This window comes from Convolutriloba macropyga, chromosome 8, assembly GCF_964194025.1.
Source record: "Convolutriloba macropyga chromosome 8, txConMacr16.3, whole genome shotgun sequence".
Classification (NCBI taxonomy): Eukaryota; Metazoa; Xenacoelomorpha; order Acoela; family Convolutidae; genus Convolutriloba; species Convolutriloba macropyga.
Window position 1 is genome coordinate 43,541,478 of NC_134475.1, and position 23,232 is coordinate 43,564,709.

The 23,232-nt window shown below is 34.0% G+C and overlaps 1 protein-coding gene across 4 annotated transcripts in view; it reads right to left on the bottom strand.

Moving 5' to 3' along the window:
• Positions 1-3,322: 3,322 nt before the first annotated feature.
• Positions 3,323-23,232, bottom strand: part of LOC142344747 (uncharacterized) — a 43,460-nt gene continuing 23,550 nt past the window's right edge. For 2 of the 4 annotated variants that reach the window (XM_075396640.1, XM_075396638.1), the window contains 4 exons: positions 19,065-21,893; positions 18,519-18,536; positions 7,729-9,782; positions 3,323-3,601 (listed from right to left, as the gene is read on the bottom strand). In XM_075396640.1, coding sequence (XP_075252755.1) covers positions 3,403-3,601; positions 7,729-9,782; positions 18,519-18,536; positions 19,065-21,893 — 5,100 coding nt within the window. In that variant the 3' untranslated portion in view covers positions 3,323-3,402. The remainder of the gene's footprint in view (positions 3,602-7,728; positions 9,783-18,518; positions 18,537-19,064; positions 21,894-23,232) is intronic. The other 2 variants (XM_075396641.1, XM_075396642.1) reach the window with 2 other exon arrangements.

Here is a 23,232-nt window from a genome sequence, read left to right on the forward strand (position 1 = left end):
TTGATTTTCAGATGAGAAGAAAGTGATGATTTACAGTTCTTGCAGATAACATAAATTAAATATAGTGCCTTGACCACTTATGTCGTAAAATTGTTCTTGAACTTTTGGCTTCTACCTGTAATTGCTGCTTTATTGCAGTCTTGTGACTTATTCTCGTTTATAACAGGCTTAATTGGCTTCCTGAGGCGTTGCAATTTAATCAATCTCTTTTTCATGAAAACTCGTGTCTCTTATGATTTTTGATAAAATTTGTTTTCAAAACAAATTTGGAATTTTGATCTTCGCCATTTTTAAACGTTTTAAAGTCGATTTGTAACTTAATCTCTGCAAATACAGTCGAAAAATTGTTTCCAGGGAACCATGTGTTGTTTTTTATACCAGTTTCAAATTGAACCAACTGTTTCTCGGCTTTGTTACTACTCAAACTTCCAGCTTTTATAGAATGCTTGAGATTTTTAAATACTCCAATATTAGAAACAATTTTTGCTTTCTTTTGCAATCATAAAATAAATGGTAGGACCCAGTGGCTTTGAAATATTGCTCAATTGAACGTTCGTAATGCTTTTACTGACTTGTTTATTTATGGTTTCAACGGCTTCTTTGCAATTTTTGCTCAAAATTGAACTTTTTAGCTTGTGCCGGTATTTGTATTCTTTTAGTCGTATGAGGTACATTGGATAATTACACGTCTCAATTGCTTCTTATGGAGATATAAATGATTACTTTATTGATTTCAGTTAAAATCGAACGATAATAGTTACTTTGAAATTAGTTGTTTATAAAAAATAGAAACTTATATTTGAATTTCGCATCTTTTTGCTCTTTTTTGACGACCTGTTACCCAGTTGCATTGAAGAGAGAGGTGTCATTTCTTCTCCAATGAAGTATATGTTAATTTGTTTTGTTTAGGTTTCATCCGATGCATTTTTGATTTCGATATGATTGTTTCTCATGCTTCAGTGGAAAATGAGCTGAAAGCGCTCAATTTTGACATAACTTTAGCTTTGAAAACCATGCAATTAATGTATTAGCTGCTTGGTAGTCTCGGAAGTTGTCAGCAAAGTAAGTAGGAAATTCTTGAATGTCCTGGTTGAATTTTTGCAGAACTCTGCTCAATTTGTATTAAAACTGTGCTGTAAATGTTGACTCTACCTTGTTTCCAAGCCTGAACTTAATGTAAGCAGTGTGCTGAACGTTTGCACAAGTTATGTCGTAATTTATTGAAATTATTTTTAAGTTGATAGAATAAATTTTTCTCTGTCTGTTTTTTGTTTTGACTGATGAATTTGACTAAATAATTTCATTAACAATTTTCAAAAATTCTAGTCGGATCATTTTTTTGGGTTTCTCTTTGTTGTCTTTCCTCCGGAGTACTTTGATAAGGGAGACCCGTTGATGTTCAGATGAGAAGCAAGTGATGATTCACAGATTTCAACTTTTAGTTGTTTCCAAAAATAAGAACTGGTTTTTGAACTTCTCCGTTTTTTGCTCTTTTTGTTGACCTGTTACCAAGTAGCATTGAAGAGAGATGTCATATTTCCTCTAATGAAGTATAAGTTATTTTGTTTTGTTAAGTTTGACAGGTTCAACTGAAGAAAAGCAGATTTGAAACAAGCAATTGCAATGCGTTGAAAAAGTACGTATTTGAATATGCTATTCAATTTTGATTAATTATTTTGCTTTTGAGCTGAGGCGCAATATTCTACTAAAACTCAGTGGATTTTTAAAAAAATTGTTTGCCTCTGTTTATCTTTATTTCTTTTTGTTGTACAACATACATCTGATGATTATATGTCTAAATTGCTTCCCTAGGACGTATAACTGAACCTATCTAAAGAATTTAGTTTTTAGTTATTTGTTTTAATAACTTTCAAATATTTGTTTTCAAAACAAATTTGGAATTTTGATCTTCGCCATTTTTAAACGTTTTAGAGTCAATTTGTAACTTAGTCTCTGCAAATACAGGTCACAAATCGTTTCCAGTGGGCTATATTTTGTCTTTATACCGGTTTCAATTTGAACTAACCGTTTCTCGTCTTTGTTACTACTGTAACTACCAGATTTCATAGAATGCTTGAGATTTTTATATATTCGTACATTAGAAACAATTTTTGTTTTCTTTTGCAATCATAAAATTAATAGTAGGACCCAGTGGCTTTGAAATATTGCGCAATTGAAGGTTTGTAATGCTTTTAGTGACTTGTTTGTTTATGGTTTTAACGGCTTCATTGCAATTTTCGCTCAAATTTGAACTTTTTAGCTTGTGCCGGTATTTGTCTTTTTTTTAGTCGAATGAGGTACATTGGATAATTACACGTCTCAATTGCTTCGTATGGAGATATAAATGATTATTTTTGTGATTTCAGTTAAAATCTAACGATAATAGTTACTTTGAAATTAGTTGTTTTCAAAAATAGAAACTTATATTTGAATTTCGCAGGTTTTTGCTCTTTTTTGTCGACCTGTTACCCAGTCGCATTGAAGAGAGGTGTCATATCTTCTCTAATAAATTATATGTCAATTTTTTTGTTTAGGTTTCATCCGATGCGAGTTTGATTTCGATATGATTGTTTCTCATGCTTCAGTGGAAAATGAGCTGAAAGCGCTCAATTTTGACATAACTTTAGCTTTGGAAACCATGCAATTAATGTATTAGCTGCTTGATAGTTTCGGAAGTTGTCGGCAAAGAAAGTAGGAAATTCTTGAATGTTCTGGTTGAATTTTGGCAGAACTGTGCTCAATTTATATTAAAATTGTGCTGTAAATGTTGACTCTACCTTGTTCCCAAGCCTGAACTTAATGTAAGCAATGTGCTGAACGTTTGCACAAGTTATGTCGTAAGTTATTCAAATTATTTTTGTAGCAAAACTAACCAGATTTAAACATTCAACACATTTGTCGCCTTTTTAGATGATTTCCACCCATTCAGTACATGTTCTATATTACCAAATTATATCTGCTGAAACCTCGACCCGGGAAAATTACTAAATATGATCAAACTTTAAGGGGACAGACACCACGTGCAGCCTATACCAAAAGCTCAGAAAATACTTAATTATTTTGATCATCAACTGTTTAATAGATTGTGAACTAATTTTGATCATAAACTGTTTAATAGATTGTGAACTAAATTTTCAAATTTGTTGATTTGCTATCTAATTGCGTGTCAGTTGTTGAATTGGTAGTGAAAGCGTGTTGCTATTATTGGTTCATATATAGAACTGTTTCTCCCGCGCCTCTCGACTCTCCGAGTTTTGGCTTTCTTCCACTCAGATCAAGTTTTATATTATCATTTGTTGTGACTCACACAAAACTTCATTAATATTCCACTTGACTTTGTAGTTTTATAACCCAGTTTAGGGAGAAGGAGAAACAGATCTAGAAGGGGTGAGTTCTATTTTTTCAGTAGTCTATGCTCTCCATGTGTGGCAGGTGTTCTGTGGGACTTGACAGGTATCCTCTTGAGGAGTAGTTGTGATGTTGTGAGGAATCCTGCTCAGGATTCAGCACAGATCCCCTCACCAGTTTGAGAAGAGTCAAACACACTCTCAAATTCTCCTCCAGTTCTTTGTTCGTTTTCTGTAGCATCTCAGTTTGGTATCTAAAAATGGGCTATTATCAGACCCACTCGAACGCACACCCATGTGTTCCCAGACTGAAAAACAGGGTCTGGAGAGAGAGCAGTTCGAGCGCAAAATAATGTGGGTCAAGGTCTGATCAGAGATCGTTTAGGTCTGATCGGAGATCAATTTGGTCTGGAAAATCTGGTCAGAGTTCACTTTGGTCTAGAAGGTCTGATCATAGGTCACTTGGGTTTGAAAGATCTGATCACAGGTGGATTTGAGAGCACTTCAGTATTATCAGAGGCTATGTCGGTCGCACTTGACTCTGAGCAATTTTTTTTTACAATTTTCCCTAATGAGTAGCTGACTATGGCTCTGCCACGAGCCAAAATATCTCTTCTGACCAGAGAGTCATTTGCAGTGCCTTTACTCCGATCAAAACGATCAGGACAAAAGAGTTCAACCGCTCACAGCTGGTAGTTCCCTTTATAAAAAAATAGCCATATATATATATATATATATATATATATATATATATATATATATATATATATACAATTTATGTATAACCATGAGGTGAAAGAAGTTATATGCAAAATAGGAGAGTTTCAGTTTTAAAAAGTAACGTTGGGGGAAAAGAGTTCTTGATAAGACTGAGTGTACTATCTAACTGTACTGAGGACTCCCTCTGCCTCAGGTGCCCTCAGACATTTCAAGTAGCATGGTGGTCTTCTGTTGGCTGAACTTGGCGTATCCAAATGATAGTGGCTCCATTTTGGCTAGCCTCGTAGAGATTGTTTGAAATTCGTGTTAATGTAGGTAAGTATGATAATTAAAGCAGTAAAAAGAATAGAATTGGAAGTATTATAGAAATGAAAGCATTGGAAGTATTACATATTATTAATAGTATGACAAGATTGAGGAACATTTAGTTCAACAAGACATCAGATGGAAGGTCAATCCACCCGCAGCAACTCACTTTGGAGGAATGTGGGAGCGACTGGTCAGAATTTGCAAGAAAGCAATGTTTGCAGTTTTGGGGAATGGATCGAATACTGAAGATGTCCTCTGAACCACAATGTGTCATCTTGAGCAGACAATGAATGCGAGACTATTGACAGCAGTCAGTTCTGACGTATTCGATTCAGAAGCTATAACCCCAAACCACTTCTTTCTTGGTAACAAAAACATTTGTCTACCATATTTACCATGCACAGATGGGTTTGTCGACCATCGAAAACTCTTTTGACAAACACAAGCCTTCACGAATCTCATCTGGGACAGAATCCGAAAGGAGTATCTGACAACTTTGAACAATGGAAGCAAATGGAATGGAGAATCTGACAGGAATCTGCACCCAAGGTCACCTTTGTTTGGTTGGTCGAAGACAGTGACAAACGAAGTTATAATAAACGTGCTCGAGTCGCAGAATCCATCAAAAGTTCTGACGGAGCCAATTGATCACAAACAATTCCAAGGAAAGATGGAGTCTGAAGAAGGCCTGTTTTGAAGCTCGCTCCAGCAATGCCAAATAACAAAGATGTTATCACGAAGGAAAACCGGGCCGGTGATTTTGAGGCTAAGCTCTCACAACGTGCGTAGGAAAATCCATCAGCATAAAAACTGAGAGAGGGAAAAACTCTTTTGTATTAGTTGTCTATTAGCCATCGTAATAGTCCCAGTTTCAGTTATAGATACTAGTACAGACATAGTCAGGTGATGTGGAAAAAAAAGGTTAAATCACAAAAGGAAAACAACAGCACACAGCAAAAGCAGCCGCAGAAAACAACTTTCTCCCTATACATCTGCAATATATTGCAAAAAAAACTGACTTGAGCACTAAATAACGTGTCACCGTGTCTTGCGCTAAAAATATTCTTGAGCAATAAATTGTTACTGTGTCTTGTACTGAATGTCATTCTGGAGCAGAATATTTTTTGCTACGAACCCCTGCTTCTGGTCTTTCAAATTGTTTGTTCAAAAGGCAAAACCAACCAAGTTTAAGTTTAATTAATTTTGCATAAACAGGTTTTTTTTACATATATCTTTGTCTTAGATTAGTTTTTCTATCGGATTGAACTGGTATACATTTAGAGATCCCGTATTCTGTTATCTCTAGCAACCCAATCTGATTCAATATAGAAACAAAACTAAGATTAGCAAACTGTTACGAACTGAATTGTAATGAAACGGTAAGAACACACCGAATGTACAGTTAACAAAGCCAACTGCAAAAAAAAACAGAATATCCGTAAAGATTTCAAACTGCTGAAACGAACTGGGCCGTGTAAAAATTTCCTCGTCGTAATCGATTGGGAGAGCAGAGGTTACACCACTTTCAGATCGTTTAGAAAAAAAAACTGGAGAACAGAAATCTTATTTGAAGAGTTTCGAACCGAACCGAGGAGCGATGTTCTGATGTTCTCCTCACAGAACGCGCTAAGTCTCGTGTAAGATGTCACATAAATTCAGCTTTTCATACAAATATATTAACCTTCCGTTTGATGCAATTAAAGCTGAGACTTATATGCTTGGCCTTGTTTCCAAATAATGCTGCTTCAATATTGAAATCAGACTGAGGAAAAAAAGATTAAGATTAGCATCGAGAGAGTGAGAGAAATACTAAAAACAAGCATTGTTTCTGGTTTGAAAAAAGATTCAGACAAAAGTACCGAAATTGAGAAATTGTCAAATAAAAATGCTACCCTGACTTCCCTGACTTGAACCATAAAACCAATGAAACCGAACCGCACGTGGCGTGGAAGATTTATTTTAATCGTCAAATGGGATTGTTTTTTTTTCTTTTTTTTTTAAATCAGTGGAAAATCGAAATTGAAGAAAGTTGAGACTGCCTGGTCACTTGCAAATGCTTTCTTTAAATCAGTGGAGTATCTAGAATGAAGGAAGTTGAGACTGCCTTGTCACGTGTACAAATTGTGATATTTGTATTCATAAGCAAAATATAAGAGAACTTCACTGAGCAAGGATTCGAACAGCAGGCCACTAGGTTTTTCATTTCGTGTTCGCATTTTTAACCAATGCATAACGGGCATGCGAAATTTTTATTTTAAAAATTTCTCTAAATCTTTTATTTCACTAAACCATTTTTGATATTGAAATGACTTAATTGAGTTTTTGCTGGAGACATCGATTTTTACGAAATGCATAAATTTTAGCGATACCTAAAGTTTCGCGCGTGTTTAATTGTAGTCTATGATCAGAAGTCACTTCGGTTTGGAAGGTTTGATCATAGGTCAGTTCGCTCTGAAAGGTCTGATCTTAGTCTATTTATAGTCTGGACAAAGGTCTGAGTTTGAGTCTGATCATAAGCGCACTTTAGTCTGGACGATAGTCTGGGTAGTTTCTGATCGGTAGTGTCTGATCGGAAGTCATCTTGGTCTGGAAAGTCTGATCAGAGGTCATTTTGTCTGAAAAGTCTCATCAGAGGTCACTTTGGTCTGGAATTTCTGATCAGAGGTCATTTCAGTCTGGACAGTCTGATGATAGCTCAGTTTGAACTGGAACTCAACCTGGGTAGGCATGAATGATAATCGCACGATGTCATAAGTTTGAATCGGCAAATTTACTTGTATGACACCGTCAACATGCAGACCAATATCACCAGAGCAATCTGAAGCGCCGATAATAGCGGTATTGAGAATATTCCAAAACAGGAAACTATTTCCGAAGGAAATGAAATTTGAAATGGTGACCAGGTCTTGACAAGATTTGTTATTCAGAAAAGAACTCCATGATATACAAGATCTTTGCATATTTCAACAAATTATATGCTTTAAAATAAAGGTGTATTTTTACACGCTTCATCCAAGATGTTCAAGATTTATAATGAACATGACCAATTCAGAATAGGGCATCTGAACTTTTGTCAAGTACACCAAGATCTTGCATGTCTGGCAAAATATATCTTCCCAAAAATATATTTTCCCACTTTGAAGTGCAGAACCACACGACCTCGAATACCATTTCCAAATTTTGCTGTCTGTTCAGATCCTGTGCCTTGGGCTCCAGATGAGACCTTGGAGCCCCCAAAAATTAGTGCTATCTTTATGCTAACGTAAGACTGTCGTTAATTAGAGTATGCCTATTTTTTCACTGAGTTGAGACACATCAGCTATTTATTCATAAAAAATTGTATATAATTTACCTAAAGTACTCCAAATCACCGCTCAGAGCCCGATTGTTCTCTTCCAAACCCCACTTATGCTGCTGCAAATCTCCCATTTTGTTCAGCTGCTTGTCCAATTCGTCCTTGAAATCACTCATCTGGTCTGCATTTAACTTCGAATCCTTTTCCGACTGGCTTCGCGCAATCTGTGCATCTCTTAACTCGTTTTTCAATTCGTCAACATATTGTTCGTAATCGTTTAATTTGTTGTTCAACGCTCTATTCTTCTCGTTCAAGTCACGATTTTGAGCATCAATTCGTTCATAACCTTTTTCCGTTTCGTTTTCCTGATGCTGTAACGCTTTCTTCAAATCTAAAACATCTCGATCACGTTCGAACTTGACCTTTTCTATTTCTTCGCGAAGTTTTTCCACTACGTCGTCGCGTTCGGCTTTCGTATTGCGTAATTCATCTCGTGCGTCGTTTAAATCAGTTCTGATTTTGCCAATTATCTCTGCGCTATCAGATTTCGCATTTTCGATATCATCTCGAAGCCGTTCGGTTTCTAGTTCTCTTTCCTTTTTTATCAGTTTGTTATCTTCTTTCTGTTGTTCAAGGTCATTTAGAACTGATTCTAATTTCATATTGTTTTCTGACTTCACTGCGTCCATTTCCGAGACCAATTTTTCGCGTTCGTTTTGAAGCCGTTCGTGCAAAGCTGTTCTGTCACTTCGGAGCTTGTCTAACTCTTTTCGTTGTTCGTCAATTTCTTGTCTGCCACTTTGAACTTCATTTGATAACATTTCAACCTCTTTTGACCGATCTTCGAGTTGTCGTTTTGATTCGTCTTTCAGTTCGTCAAGTTCGGCTTTGAGTCGTTCTTTTTCGTCTTTCAACTCGGATTTTGTCATATCGAGTTCCGCTTTTCGTAGCTTAAGTTCCTCGTTTGCTTCTGTTATATTTTTCTCGTTTCGGTCGCGTTCGTTGTTCATTTCGTTTTTCAAAACGCCTAATTCGTCACGTAATTCCTCGATTATTCTAGTTTTCTCGTCCGAAAGATCAGAAAAGGCTTTTCGTTCACCGTTGATTTCATCAGTTAGTTCACGTACCATTAAACTGTGATCTTTTTGCTGTCTGCTGACTTCGTCTTTAAGTAAAGAATTTCCTTTTTCTAAATTTTCAATTCTCGATTTAGCAAGAGCTCTTTCAGTTTCCAACTCGTTGTTCAAATGAGTAATTTGTTTATTTTTGTTGTCGGAATCGGCTAAAGCGTGTTCCCGATTGTTCTCGAGTTCACTTTGCAAAGCGTCAACTTGGTTTTGAAGAGAATCTCTTTGAGATTCGTAAGTCTTTTTAATAAGATCGCGCTCCTCCTTATTGTTCTTTTTAAGGTCTGCGATCTCTTTACGAGATGTATCCTCGGATTTTTCCAAAGTTTGACGAAGATTTTTAGCTTCATTTTTGCAATTTTGCATTTCCTGTTGCAAACTTTTAACTTTGTTATCCGCCTCCTGTTTTGTGTTTTGCAATTCGTCTTTCAGCAATCGCTCTTCTTTAATTTTTGCATCTTCGAGTCGATGACATTCTTCTCGAAGTTTTCCAATTTCGTCAACAAAGTTACTCTTCATTTGGGAGCTTTCTTCCTTGACATTTTGCAGCTCATCGCGGGCTTCTTTCAAACGGTTCCCTAAATTTTCTGCGTTTTTCCTATCTTCTTCTTTAGCAGCTCGAATTTCCTCTAAAAACTGCCGTCGCTCGTTGATAAGTTGATCTTTCGCGCGGTCAACTTCATTGCGTAACGCGAATGTGTCGTCATCATAATGCTTACGTAAGTCTTTGTTCTCGTTACGTAATGACTCTAAATTATCGGCAAGAGAGCCATTTTCTTTCTGGAGTCGATCAACAACTTCCCTGCTTTCATTAATGTTATCTTCACATTGTTTTTGAAGCAGTTCGATTGATTTGGCTTTTTCCGCCCGTGTGTTCTCCAGTTCCTGGTAGAGGTCTTCCAGTTCGGTTTGTTTCTGATCCAGCTCATTTTCTTTCTCCTCTTTAACTTGACGTAGATCTTCTTTTAGTCGCAAACGCTCTTCCTGAAATGTCCAATGATAGAGATGAAACGTTACAGACTGCATAAAATGGACTGGGTCTAACAACGGATGCCTGATCCAACTGACTTAAATATTTTTTTTGTCAAACCGGAAGAATTAATGAGCTGCCCCGTAAAAAGTAATTGAAAAAGGGCCATGAAGGAGCTGTCCCGTTTAAAAATGAATGACAATGAAAATGAATCGCAAAACAATGCAAAAATTGATCAAAATATGATCAGATTTTTACCGAAAAAATAGAACTATCAAATACACAACCCGGATTCTGCATCTATAATTCTTTAGAAAACATGAAACGTTTCTCCGAGGAAACAGGATCATTATCCTCGCTCATTATCATCCGAGCTATGTATTATCCTCCTCGCAAAGGTTTTTGACGACATTGAAGCAGAAGTTTTACGGATTTGATAATTAATAACAGATTATTCGAAACTTGAACTGAGAACAGATTTCAGCAAACTTTTGGAGATTAATCTACTAGCAGTTTCAAACAACAACACGGCTATATTGGCCCCTAGTTACAGTAATTTCTAGCAAAAAATGGAAAATAAGAAGAGAACTAGAGAGAGAGAGAGAGAGAGAGAGAAAAACAAAAACGAAAAAGAAGAGAAAACATTATCAAAACGATTATAATTTTTTTGTCCGGCAATTGACAGTATGTGGCGTCTGTTGTGTACCCAATAAAATTTTTTCCATTATTGGACAAAATGGTCCTAACGCCGCAGCAGTATACTCAAATCATCACCGGCAAATTTGCCCGATCTGTGTATCTCTTGTTCGTTTTTCCTATATTAATACATTAAAAATGCAGCAATATTGCCCAAAATAGATACTTTAGCAAAAAAAAGCAAAACTGAAAGGAACTGCACAACCAATGTTCACAAAAGTGGCCAAATTTTAACCGCGAATTTAAGTCACAAGCGGTGTGTCCTTATTTTTCGTGCGCTATGTAACGCAACTCTGTTTGATTTAAGTATCTGTTTTTAGCACGCAACGTTTTTTCATCTCGCACTGAATATATCTAATTTTCGCAATGAATAAATCAACAATCCACATTTAAGCCTAATTTACGCGGTTTGGAGCATTTAAAAGTGTTGCAAAGCGTTACTAACTTATAACAATTAAGTGATTAAAAGTGGTTTATGGGTTAATAATATACAATATAGTACTATCTTCATGATTCTTCAGGCTTTCATTTGTATTCGAGCATCATCGTTTTGAGATAAATTTATGAAAATTTTTGACAAAAAAATTAATTGCTGAAAATCTCTCAGTTTCAATTGAGGTTAATGGAAAATGAAATTAACATCAACTGATATTCTGGTATTATAGTTTTGAGATAATGTTATGAAATTTGATAATTAAACTACTTCTGCAATATCCATCAGTGATAATATAGTGTACAGGAGAAACAGAAACGAATTACCATCAACGGAGATTTTTGATCATCGCCTCACTGCCTCACTATTTCCGTAAATTTCTCCGTCATTAAAACGAAATTTTGTCTTGTAACAAGTTCTTAACTTCTCTTGTTCGTTCGTAACAAGATAAGATTGGGCAGAGGGAAGTTTCTTTAAAAATCTTCATGTGAATCGATTACTATTTTTTACTAGCTAAATTTGATTTAATAAGAGATTCCCAATTACATTCAGCAAATGAAATGGCTAAATTGCGTTTAATCAACATTTTTTTGCCTATTTACATGCTTAATGGTGTCTGTATTTTTTTTGAAATATTGAAAACTTCACTCATTCTTCTCTCTCCCTCTATAAACAATTTTCAAAAAAAATATTTTCAGAAGCAGGAATTTGCAGATGCTTACAGATATTTAAAACAACGACCACAGTTCAAAACCATTATGTTTTTCGTATCACTAAATCTACTTTTAAATCAATTCGAAGCCTTAAGTACTTTTTGAAAGCTCGACTAAAACAGCTTGAAATCACCCTTGCATGCTCGATTAATAAGTCTTTAAAATCAAATCACGTTTGCATGATCAAAGGCGAGCGCTTAATTAGACTCAATTGCGAATTAGATTTAAATTTAAATTACATAGATACCTAAAATGATTAAAAACATGCTAAAAGACTTGTCAGCTATTTTACAGTTTTAAGATACCTCAATTTTGCGAAAAAAAAGCGTAACCACTTTTGCAAAACATAAGATGCAAAGCTTGTCTCCTAATTTGGTTCATTATATGTATCTATTTTTCGAGCAATTTTGACTAAGGGAGAAGTTTTAGGGCATACTTTGGCGGCGCTATGGTAGTAATTCTACGCTAACGAGAGCAAAAATTTAAAAATCAGGTTTTTCAGTAAATATACTCAGCTGCAAATTGATATTGAAATACATATATTAAACGAAATAAAATTTCCTTCTTGAAACTAGAGAGAACATAAAATTAGCTTCCGAACAATAAAAAATACTTTCGCTCCAAAGTAATGAACATCTAATTTGTCCTATGTTACGTTACGAGCAAGAAAAAACCAATGTTTTTAGTCGTTTTGAAGGCTGTTTTTGATAAAAAGTAATTCTGAAAAATTACAACGAATCCAATTTTGCATCAACAGGAAAAAATGAATATGGATGATTTTTTTAGAGATAAAATATAGAAATAAAATCTTGAGAACGGTAATACAAAAGGAGTTAAGTGAAAAGTTTTTGAGTTACATTTTCATTAAATTCGGAAATTTTTCAATCCGTAGAAAAATTTAATAGTTGTTTTTCATGTTTTTTCGGAAATCAAAATCTTCTGATGTTTTCAAATTAAATTGATCTTCTGTCGAACTGGGACATTATGAAGCAAAATAGTTGTTTGGGATGAGTAAGCATTTAAAAACAAGTCGAGCAAAAACTTTCAGCTCTGTCTTTTAAACAGGGTGCCTCATTTCCTCACCCGAGTGGACTGGGAAATGTTATCTTGCAATATCTTGTTAGATTCTGGCAGAATCTTACAAGAGGATTCATCATCTTACAAGAATTTCTGAAAGAACCTCAAAAGATAAGCATTCGTCTAACAAGATGCTTATAAGATTAACACTCGTCTTATATGATTCTTACAAGATTAATTGTCGTCTTCCAAGAGTTATGCAAGGCAGCCATTCAAAATTTTGAAATAAACTGAGCATAAAAGAATTTGTAGTTGCTGCGCTTGACAAAAAAGGTAATATTTTTTTCCATAAAGTAAACCTTGAAAGTCAAAAAACATTTTTTGTGAGCAATATATTAATACCCATTATTAATTGAAAGATACAAAAATGAGTTTTTTCTATTTCTCCAGATTAAACGAAATGAGAAAAAAGCCATGCTGTTAAAGAAGAAATGATTCTGAAATTTGTTATTCATAGGAGCATAAAATCTTTAAAAAATAATAGTTCAATACATGTTTTTCAGTTCTTGTCATTAAGTCAAATTAAAACATAACATTTTTGTAAGAATTTTAGTAAAATTTGTTATCAATAACTTTCAATCAAAATAATGCATTAAAATATTACCCAATTATAGGCAAAGTTCCAATGCATTATATGAACAAAATTGCGCACAAAAGAATCAATAAGCATGCAGCTCAACCGGGACGTACATGTAAGAATCTTACAAGATAGCCATTCATCTTGTATGATCTTATAAGATAACCTTTTTTTCTGTAAGATGATTATGAGAACTTATAAGATAACCATCTTTTATAAGAATCTTGCAAGATCTTACAAGATAACCTTTCTCTCTCGCATTGGGTATACAATGAAATCTGATATATGGGAAAACAATTTTTTCATATTTTTAATTTTCAATACTTAATGTTGTTTTATGAAAATTATAGGGCAAAAGTAAAAATATTTGAAAATTTGAAAGGTTAATATATCCTCGATAATTTAAATATCTGAAAATGACTCTTAATTGGTCGACAGCTTTTTTTGTAAGTTTAGCGCAATCTTACTTTTGTATCTCTCCTCGGAAAACTTCGATCACCCAAAATTAACTAAACAAACAAATTGGTTTACCATAATGTTCATAACCCTTTCATTGTGGATTTGAGCAAATGTTTTTTTTAAATTATATTTGCTGAAACTCTGTTGATCGGGATGCTTTCTTGCAAATATTAAATTTTTATAACTATTGCAAGCCATATTACTCTGAAAAACTCACCAGCATTTAAAGATAGCGGCTATATATTCGTTAGTTTTTGCAAGAACATCAAGGTTTTCCCTACTCAAATTTTTACTGGTTTTAAAACAAAATTACAGCTTATATTGAAATTAGCAGCTCGTACTAATTTCATCACAACGTATACATACTATGCACCCAAACTATAGCAGCAGCAACATGGTTTACCGCACATAAACAATTTTTCTCTTTTGAAATGCAAACACAAAATACTTTCTCAATAACCAATCCATTAAATCAGAGTAATGTCAAATTAAAAGGCATACATTTTATAACATATAAAAATTTTAACTACACTTTTCATGTAAATTCGAGTTTATGACATAAATGTACTACCTAATTGTTCCGACCCACATGTGTGTGGAGGAACTATATACTCAAATGGGTTTTTTTTGTTCAGACAATTTTGGCCGATCGATATATTCATCGTAGAGAGTTGAGACTGGTATAATTAGAAAGCTCGTCTAGAGTAAAATATGGAATTAAAAAGACTTTTTTACGTATTTTACGGGGAATTATCGAGGTTTAAACTTTTGAAAAAAAGTAGAGTGAATTCCGTTGTTTTTATTCACGTTTTCCGCAATTTTTGACCAAATTTTCGTTAATTTTGCTAAAACTAAGTTTTGCAAAAAAATGTTATTGGTTTTACGGTAAGGATAGCGAAGCCTCGCCAACTCGTTTTCATCTTTTAGTTATTATTTTTGCTAAATTGTTCGAATTTGATACTTTTTTACTCAAGAAAGGCTCCAAATAAGCTTTTGTTTCGTACTTCGATTAAATTTGCAGAAAGTAGAGACCTAGCATCTGCTGTTACAATGTTTGCAAACTTTTACAAAGACACCTGTACATGTACATTCGCTTCCTGTAGGAGCTTTCTGGATAAAAATTTTTGCCGGTTTATGAAAAAAAAACTAAAAATTATACAAAGTGCATGTTTTAATTGTGGTTAATTGAAATACTTCATTTAATTATTAATCTGTTTTACAAAAATACGGAGTAATCACTTGTTTTTGCTAAAGGCTCAGAAAAATTAGGGTTAAGGGTCAACTCATCATGGATTCTTACAATCAAAAAATATTCGGATTATATTAGGGCGCGGACCATTTCAAAAAATTTTTCGCAGTTTTGTTGATTTATGTTGATTACTGACATGAATTATATCAAATCGCCGCTTAATCAAAAACTTATTAATCCCAATCAAGAATTTAATCAATCCTAATTACAAAAAAATCAGGCCATATGAAATTACAGTTTGTCTTCAGAGAAAAGCTCTAAGTTATTATGACTTTGAAAATGTATTTTCTTAAACTTTAAATGATTTCCTTTTGTTCTGGAGTCATTTGTAAACTTTTGCAGCCACAGCACTATGTTTTATTAATTACAGATTGAAATGAATTTTTAAACAGCTGCAGCTGAGCCTACACATTGCCTTCATTTATTATCTAATGCCTCTTATGACTTTGAAAGTATTTGTTTTAAGAGCATGTTAGTGAAGTTTTGAAATTTGTAATATTTCAATCTTGTTTCTGTCCACATGTAGCTTAGTCTCAATTTTTACATGGCAAAACGTTTTCCGATTGGAGAAAAAAATACTGCTTACATTGATTTTTTTCAAGTAATGTTTTTTGATATTCTTACTAAGAAATTTGATGAAAGTTTTGTGAATTTTTGCATGTTTTCCTGTATTTGAGGTAGTTATTTATTCCCTTTTCAACTAATCATATTTTTATTGCTCCTATTGGCATTGAATTAATGCGCAAAATGCATTTTGAATCACTTTGGTGAATAGCTGAAAGTTTCAACGAATGCGAAGCCGTTCTCTCAAAACTTCCTGGATTTGTGTCTTCGCCTGTAATTGTGGTTCTTTTCGTTTTCATACGACATATTCTTGTCAGTCGAGAGCCTTAAAAGCTTTTACAGACGACTAAAAGAATCTATTTACCGATTTTGGATTAGAGTGAAAACTTCAATGACTTTCAGTTATTTTCTTAAGAAAATAATTTCTTATTGCCCAATATTTTCCTGCATCTGGGATTGTTATTTGTTCTATTTTCAATTTACCACACTAAAAACAGTTCCAACTGGCATTGGCGGAATGCGCAAAAAGAATTATTTCTATGAATTCGGTAATTAGCCTACATTTTTAACGGCTGCAAGCTCCAAAAAAATTTATACGAGTTTCTTTTCGTTTTTTCCTCTAAATGTCGTTCTTTCTGTTGTTGTTTGGATTTTTTATGACAATCAAAGAATTTGAATGCCTCCAAGATTTTTCAACTGAATCTGTTTTTTGATATCAGTTTATAGTTAATGGTTTTAAAGACATTCAGTTATTTTCTTTTAATAAAACATTCTTGTAATTCCCAATTTTTGTTATCTCCGTCGTCAAAAATCAACTATGTCTTATTATTGAAAGAACTCATCATTTTTTATTGCTCTAAACAATATTTTTGCTGCTGATTATGTTTCGGCATATGTCTATAGAGCTTTGAAATGTGTTCTCATAAGAATTTTGTGAGTTTCTGATAATGGTCAGTATTTGTGGTTCATTTTGTTGTCTTTTTCACAAAGACGCGTTACCTAGAAGAAACAGTTCAAATCAAAAGGGACTGAAGCAAATCATTGAATCACTTTCTTCAGTTTTAGTTATTTAATGGTTTTTTAATGTATTACAGATATAATGGCTTCAACACTGTGGCTTCAGTAAATTCTTTGTTAATTTTTTTGTTTATCCGTATTTGCTGTTTTTGTCGTCATTTGATTTGGCTTCAATAATAACAAGCACAACAAGATTACCGAGCAGTTGAAAATTAATTTCTTTTGTTTAAAGTTCAAAGCTTTTCGCTTATTGAAACTTTTGAAAATTTTTCTTAAAAATTCAGTTGGTTTATTAGCTTTGTCGCTTTATAATAGTTCTTTCAATTTTGTAGCTGGGTCTGTAACGATAGGTCGCATCCTCTTTCCAGTAAACCATGATACAACCTGTATTTTAATTTTATTTTAAACCAATGGTTTGTGGGGTTTGGTACTACGCATTTTTATTTTAAAAAATGTGTGCTTTTTGGACGTTCGCTCATTCTAAGTTTTATGTTTCCTTTCCACATTATTTTACTAATTGTTTGGCCCATTTGGCGCTGTTAGTTTTGCAGTCGTCCAACATATTACGGAAAACAACAAGTCTCAATTGCTTCATGTATAAATTAGCCTTCCTAATGAGCTGAGGTGATAAAGTGGTTTCGTTTCAATCAATTTGAAATTGGTTGTTTTCAAAAAGAAAACTGTATTTTTGAATTTTGTCCTTTTTGCTCTTCATTGTCGACCTGTCTCCGAGTCGCAATATTGAGAGGTCTTATATCCTATCCAATGGACAACTAATGAAGTACATGTTGATTTGTTTAGATCGGGTTTTATCGGATTCGTTCTTCATTTTGTTATTTTCTCTTTTTTTTTAATTATATTCATCAAGTTTTGATCTCAATTAATGTTTGCTAGTGTTTGTTTTTGGGTGTATCTTGTCCAGTAATCTCATTGATGGCACTTCTCATTGGCTCTCTAATGCAGCTTTAATTGTTTGCTGAAAGTTATGAGAGTTTTTGAACCTTTTCTTTCTCTTTCTCATTTGGTAGACTAATAAATCAAAACGTGGATGGGCGGGGTCGGAACATCTTGTGCAAACGCAATTAACGAGCGTCCTTGTTTTCACTACATTATGAAATTAAAAATTATACAGCAGTCGTATTTTCCGTAAATTCTTTGAAAGAAAATCGAGATTGAAGAACTGAAACCCTCTGAAACAAATGATTTTAATGATTTTTGGCGGAAGCGGAGCTCAGGAATTTTTCTGGTATTCTCAGACCACTATGCATGATACGCAAAGGGTTTCTCCAGACTCACAAAAATTAGACCTAAATTTATAATGAATATATATCAGGGAAATTTTTCGACGAATTTTAATAACTTAACCAGAAATTATAGTCACACCAGTAAAATCACTAGTTTTCAGTGCAAAATTTTCAGTACAAGTAACAGTAAAAATCACCAAAACTTCGAAAGGAAAATAATTGCCCAAGTTGTCCTTGTCAAAAAATTTCTTACAAGACCCTTATGAATCTTTTTTGACCCATATATTTCTTAACATGAAAAAAATATGGAAATTGAGCTTCTTGTTGGACTTGATTCTCTCAAAAAATTTTTTTTTGAAATTTTTCTTTTACTGTTTTGTTTTTTCTTGAAAAAATGCGAACTGTTTAATGTGGAGTACACGCTGAAAAAACCTTAATTCATAGGATTTCATACGAAGCAAGCTTTCTCTGAAACTTATACAGTCACTGTGCCAATCCTTCATTCATCCTCCATATATGGCAGATATGGCATGAAAAAGACAAACATAAAACAAATTCAATACGTACTACCATCTGAAATGAAACTTGATTCTAAACAGAGAGATTGAACGTGCAGTATAGCAGTAACAACGCAGATATAGAGGTGATATTGATGATTGACATTCGATAGTGACAAAAAGTGACAATCAGAGGAAGACATAAAACCTTTCAATTTACTTGCCTGCATTGTTGCACCGTCCTGTAATTCAAATCAAATAAACATTGTATTGTGATCATCAATTATCAGAGTATAATAACTCGTTCATGATCAGCCAGCACCTCCTTAATTGTCAACCGATTGTCAGATTTCTATTAGGGTCGACATTGGCCGTATAATTTTCAACTCATTGTCACCTCCCAAGGAAAAAAGAGTTACAAAATATATGACATATATTGATTTATCATACAATAAATACGGCTGCGTCCTGTTTTCAAATTCAGTGAAAACTGCACTAATGGCTTGACTTAGAGTACATTTATCATAGAGCTCAAAAGAATCTGACAATGTTTTTTTTTGCCTTACATAAATTTAATCTTTCTATCCTTGATATTTTATTTCTATTTCGTTACAATCAAGAATCTCTTTGAAATGAGCAATCGATATTTTATGCCCGAATATTTGTCATTTCAATGCAATTAAGGGACAAAGTGTTTACTGCCTAATGAAATGAAGAAGGTGAAGAAGGAGGCGAAGATGCAAAATAAAAAAAAAACAATTTATTCGTACCTCAACATCGTGTCGCAGCTGCTCATGGCGCCTATTGAGGTCATTAAGGTCTCCAAGTGCCGACCTCAATTCCGATTGCAAATCACCTTTCTCGTCCTCTAGTTTTCTAGTTTCTTTTATCAAATCCTCGTTTTCCGACTTCAATTCCTTTTCCCTATCTGTCAATTCTTGTCGCAATTTCTCCGATTCAAATTTCTGAGCTTTTATCTCTTCGTGTAAATCAGTTTGAACTTTGTCATTATAATCTTTCAGATTTAAAATTTCGTCTTTTAGTTCTTTAATTTCTTGGTTTTTATCATCTTCAAGTGATTTTGCACTTTGCTGTTGGTCTTTTAATTCGGCCTTTAGCGCGGCAACTTCGCCATTATGTTCGGATTTCAGATTTTTGATTTCACTCTGAAGGGTTTTAATGTCGTTATCTCGATCTTGTTTCACTCGTTTTAGTGTCTCATCCCGTTCTGCTGTTTCAGCAAGCGATGCTTGAAGCTGTTTTTCATAAGTTTGACTCAAACTTTCCAATTCCTTCAAATGAAGTTCATTTGAACTCAACATATCATCGCTGTTTTGTTTCAGTAACGAATCTTTGTAAGCAATTTGTTCATGAAAGTCTTGTTTCATTTTATCTTTCTCCTTTTCAAATTTGTGTTTCATACTTTCCATTTCATTTTTGTTTCTGATATTCAAATCATCCGCCTCGTTTTTCAAGTCGCTAATTTTGCTTTCAAGTTCGGCTTTGTCAGTTTCCGATTCATTTTTCAGTTTGTTCAAATCTGCAGTTAATTTCGACAATTCGGCGTCCCGATTTTTCTTCAGGTCTTCGATTTCTTGATTCAGTTTTGATTTTTGATCATCGCGCTCTGCTTTTAAAGCTTTAATTTCGTCCTGAAGAGCTAAATTTTCAGATTTATTGCGCTCATTCTCCGCTTTGGATGTTTTCTTAAGATTTGCGATTTCTGCTTTCAATCTTTCGATTTCTTTCATAAGTTCTGTGATAAAGTTTTGCTTTTGTTCAATTTCGGCGCCAAGATCTTTCTTTAGTTTTTCAATTTCTGATTGTTGCTTGTCCAATAATTCTTGGATTTCTTTGTTCTTCTGGTTCTCAGAATGGATTAAATCTTTCTTCAGTTTCTCAATAGTTTTATCACGCGCTTCTTTTGCCATAACTGCTTCGTTCATCATTTTTTCTAAGTTTTCACGCAGTTCTTTCATCTCTTCATCTTTTGCTACAAATTGTTTTTGAAGTTCTTCATTTAAGCGATCAATTTCTCGCCTTTTCTCTTCTTCCATTTTTCCCACTTTTTGTTTGTATTCGTCGTTTGATTTTTGCAGCTTTTCTCGAAGATCGTTTATTTCGTCGTTTAGTTCGGTCTCGACTTTAGACTTTTCGGCTCTTGATTTGCTCAAAGTTGCTTCCGCCTCCGCTTGCTCTTTCTCCAGTTTTGATTGGATATCTTTAATCTCTGCGTCCTTATTGGCTGTTATTCGTCGAATCTCATTGGTCAATCTCTCAGCGTTAGTCGACGAATCAGATCTCAACTCAGCATTCTCGTTTTTAAGACTGGAAATTTCCCCTTTCAAATTTTCCAAATCGTTTTCTGATTTTTCCTTTTGGCGTTCTAAGTTTTTTTGTTGATCATCGATGGTTTTTTGTAAATTAGTTTTCAAGCTTTGAAGTTCTTTTTGGTGGTCCTTAACCAGTGCTTTGTTGTCTTTATCAAGTTGTCGATAGTCTGTGTTTAGCTGGTCAACTTTTGATTTCATTTCAGCTTGAATTGCTTTTAGTTCATCACTGTGGGCAGTTTTGTTGTTCTTGTTGTCTTCTTTTAAAGATTCAATTTGCTTTATCAGTTCATCTTTTTCATGACCGTTCAATTTTTTCAGCTCTTCTATTTTTTCGCGGCTTGATGCATCATTTTGTGCAATCTGTTCGTGTAATAATTTAACTTCATTTTGATGACCGTTTTCTAAAGCGTCGATTTTTGATTTCAACTCACCAATTTGATTCTGTTTTTCATCTAAACACTGATCGTATTCTGTGTTGATTTTATCACAAGCAGCTTTTAACGATTCAATTTCGTAATCTTTAGTTTTTTTGAGTCTTTCAAGTTGGCCGTCAAAGTCTTCTTTTAAATTTTCATTGTCTTGTTTCATTTTGCTGACATCTTTTGATCTTTGATCTTTAGTATTTTGCAGCTCATTTTTTAAACGGTCAAACTCTTCGGAATAATTTTTCTTAAACTTTTCGTTTTCATCTTGAAGTTTTGCGGTATTCAGTTCGTTTCTACGTTCGTTTTCAATCATTTCGGCTTTCACTCTATCATAATCGTCTTTCCAGTTTCTGATTTTTGAATCATAATCCGAGCTCAGTTTATCTAATTCCGCTTTTTGTTTATTTAAAGCTTCGTTCAAGTCTGCTTTTATTGAATCTCTCTCACGTTTGACTTTTTGTAGTTCATCGTTTAAGTTTGATTGAGTTCGGTTTTGGTCAGCTTTCACTTTTTCTGTTTCCCGTTTCAACCTGTCGATTTCCGCTTTGTTTTCGCTTTCAAGGTCATCATTTTTATTGTTGAGGGCAGTTATTTTGTCTTCAAGAACCTTTTGTGCTTCCTTAGCTTTGATCGCTTCGTTGTCAATTTGTCGCTGAAGTGACGCGACAAGGTCGTCTTTATCGGCATTGTCTCTCTCTTTGTCATGCACTAGATCTTTGACCTCTCGCTGAAGTTGATCAATTTGATCTTTTAGATTCTGTTGCTGATTTTGCATGTCTTTTCGAGTTTGGTCGTTTTCGGCTTCCAAGTCTCGGATCTTTCGCGTTTTCTGGTCTGAGTCCTGTGCAAACGGAATATAACGGAGTTATAAAAATCTCATTATTTCATATCTCAATGAACAAAAGTACCCGGATTAATTGCCTTATGCCTACCTGTTTAACACAATCATTCTTGCAGTTAAATATGTGAAGATTAACTGCAAGATATCTTACAAACACTCCACTTTTCTTGGAATAATATTTGCACAGAAATTCAGAAAATGTATGCTATATATATAATTGAAAAGTAGAAGAAAATTTCGATGGCTACCAGGAAATCAAAAAATTTTCACGTCCAAATTTGAGTCTGTCAGATTATTAGGTTAGAAAACTTGCATTGAAAATAAATAATGAGCCTATCCTTGCGCTATGTCAAAAAGCAAGCAAAGCTATGTTGACAAATACCATTTTGTGAAAAATATGATAAATTGTTTTGATGGTCAACCTTATAACTGACGCCCTTGTAAGATATCATTTTTTCTTCATCCAGCTCGACGGAACACACAAGTGTAAACTGATACGATACTATTACAATATGTGTTTGCATGATAGTAATAGTCACTAAAAATAAAACTTTCAAAAATAACAATCAGGTTTAAAACTTCTCAAAGTTCTAATCAAAGTTCACATTCTACTTGAAACTTGAGCGTTTAGATGAACAACATTATAATAGCCATCGTCACTTATTCCTCTGGTTAATTCACAGAAAACCACTGGAACGTGTAGTTCGAATACTGAAAAGATATTGTTTTTAAGGAATATTTCTGATACAGAATCGAACTACTTTTGTAAAAAATATTGGCCTCACTATTCGTTTTTGAATATATAAAATATCATGCAGATTTGAACTATAAGTACAGCCGTAGATTAGAACGCTGAAAATAAAGATTGATTTTACATATGCGTCATAGAAAACGATAAGATGTTTGCGTGATAGAAAAATTATGTAACTTATAATTGATTCCGTAGAATTCCGACAAATGCCAAATAACCCGGCTTATATGGTGTCTAACATTTAAGTTTTTATCAAGATGTGTGCCAAGATATTTCCATGAATCATTTTCTTTGAACGAATTAGGATTATTTGGTGTATCATTGCTGGCTCTGAAGCAAATGATTTCACATTTGTCTGCATTCATGATAAGCACCTTCAAGAATAGCCATTTGGTAACTTCTTCAACATTTTTCTCTAAGACTACTCCAGATTTTTTACCGCAACAAAATAAACTGGTATCATCGAAGTGTAGAACAATTTTGCAATCTGTTGGGGCACTAGGCAGATCATTGACGTACAAAATGAACAAAAGGGGCCCCGAGGTTGAACCCTGCGGCACTCCATAGGTTATCGACTTTTGCACCAAT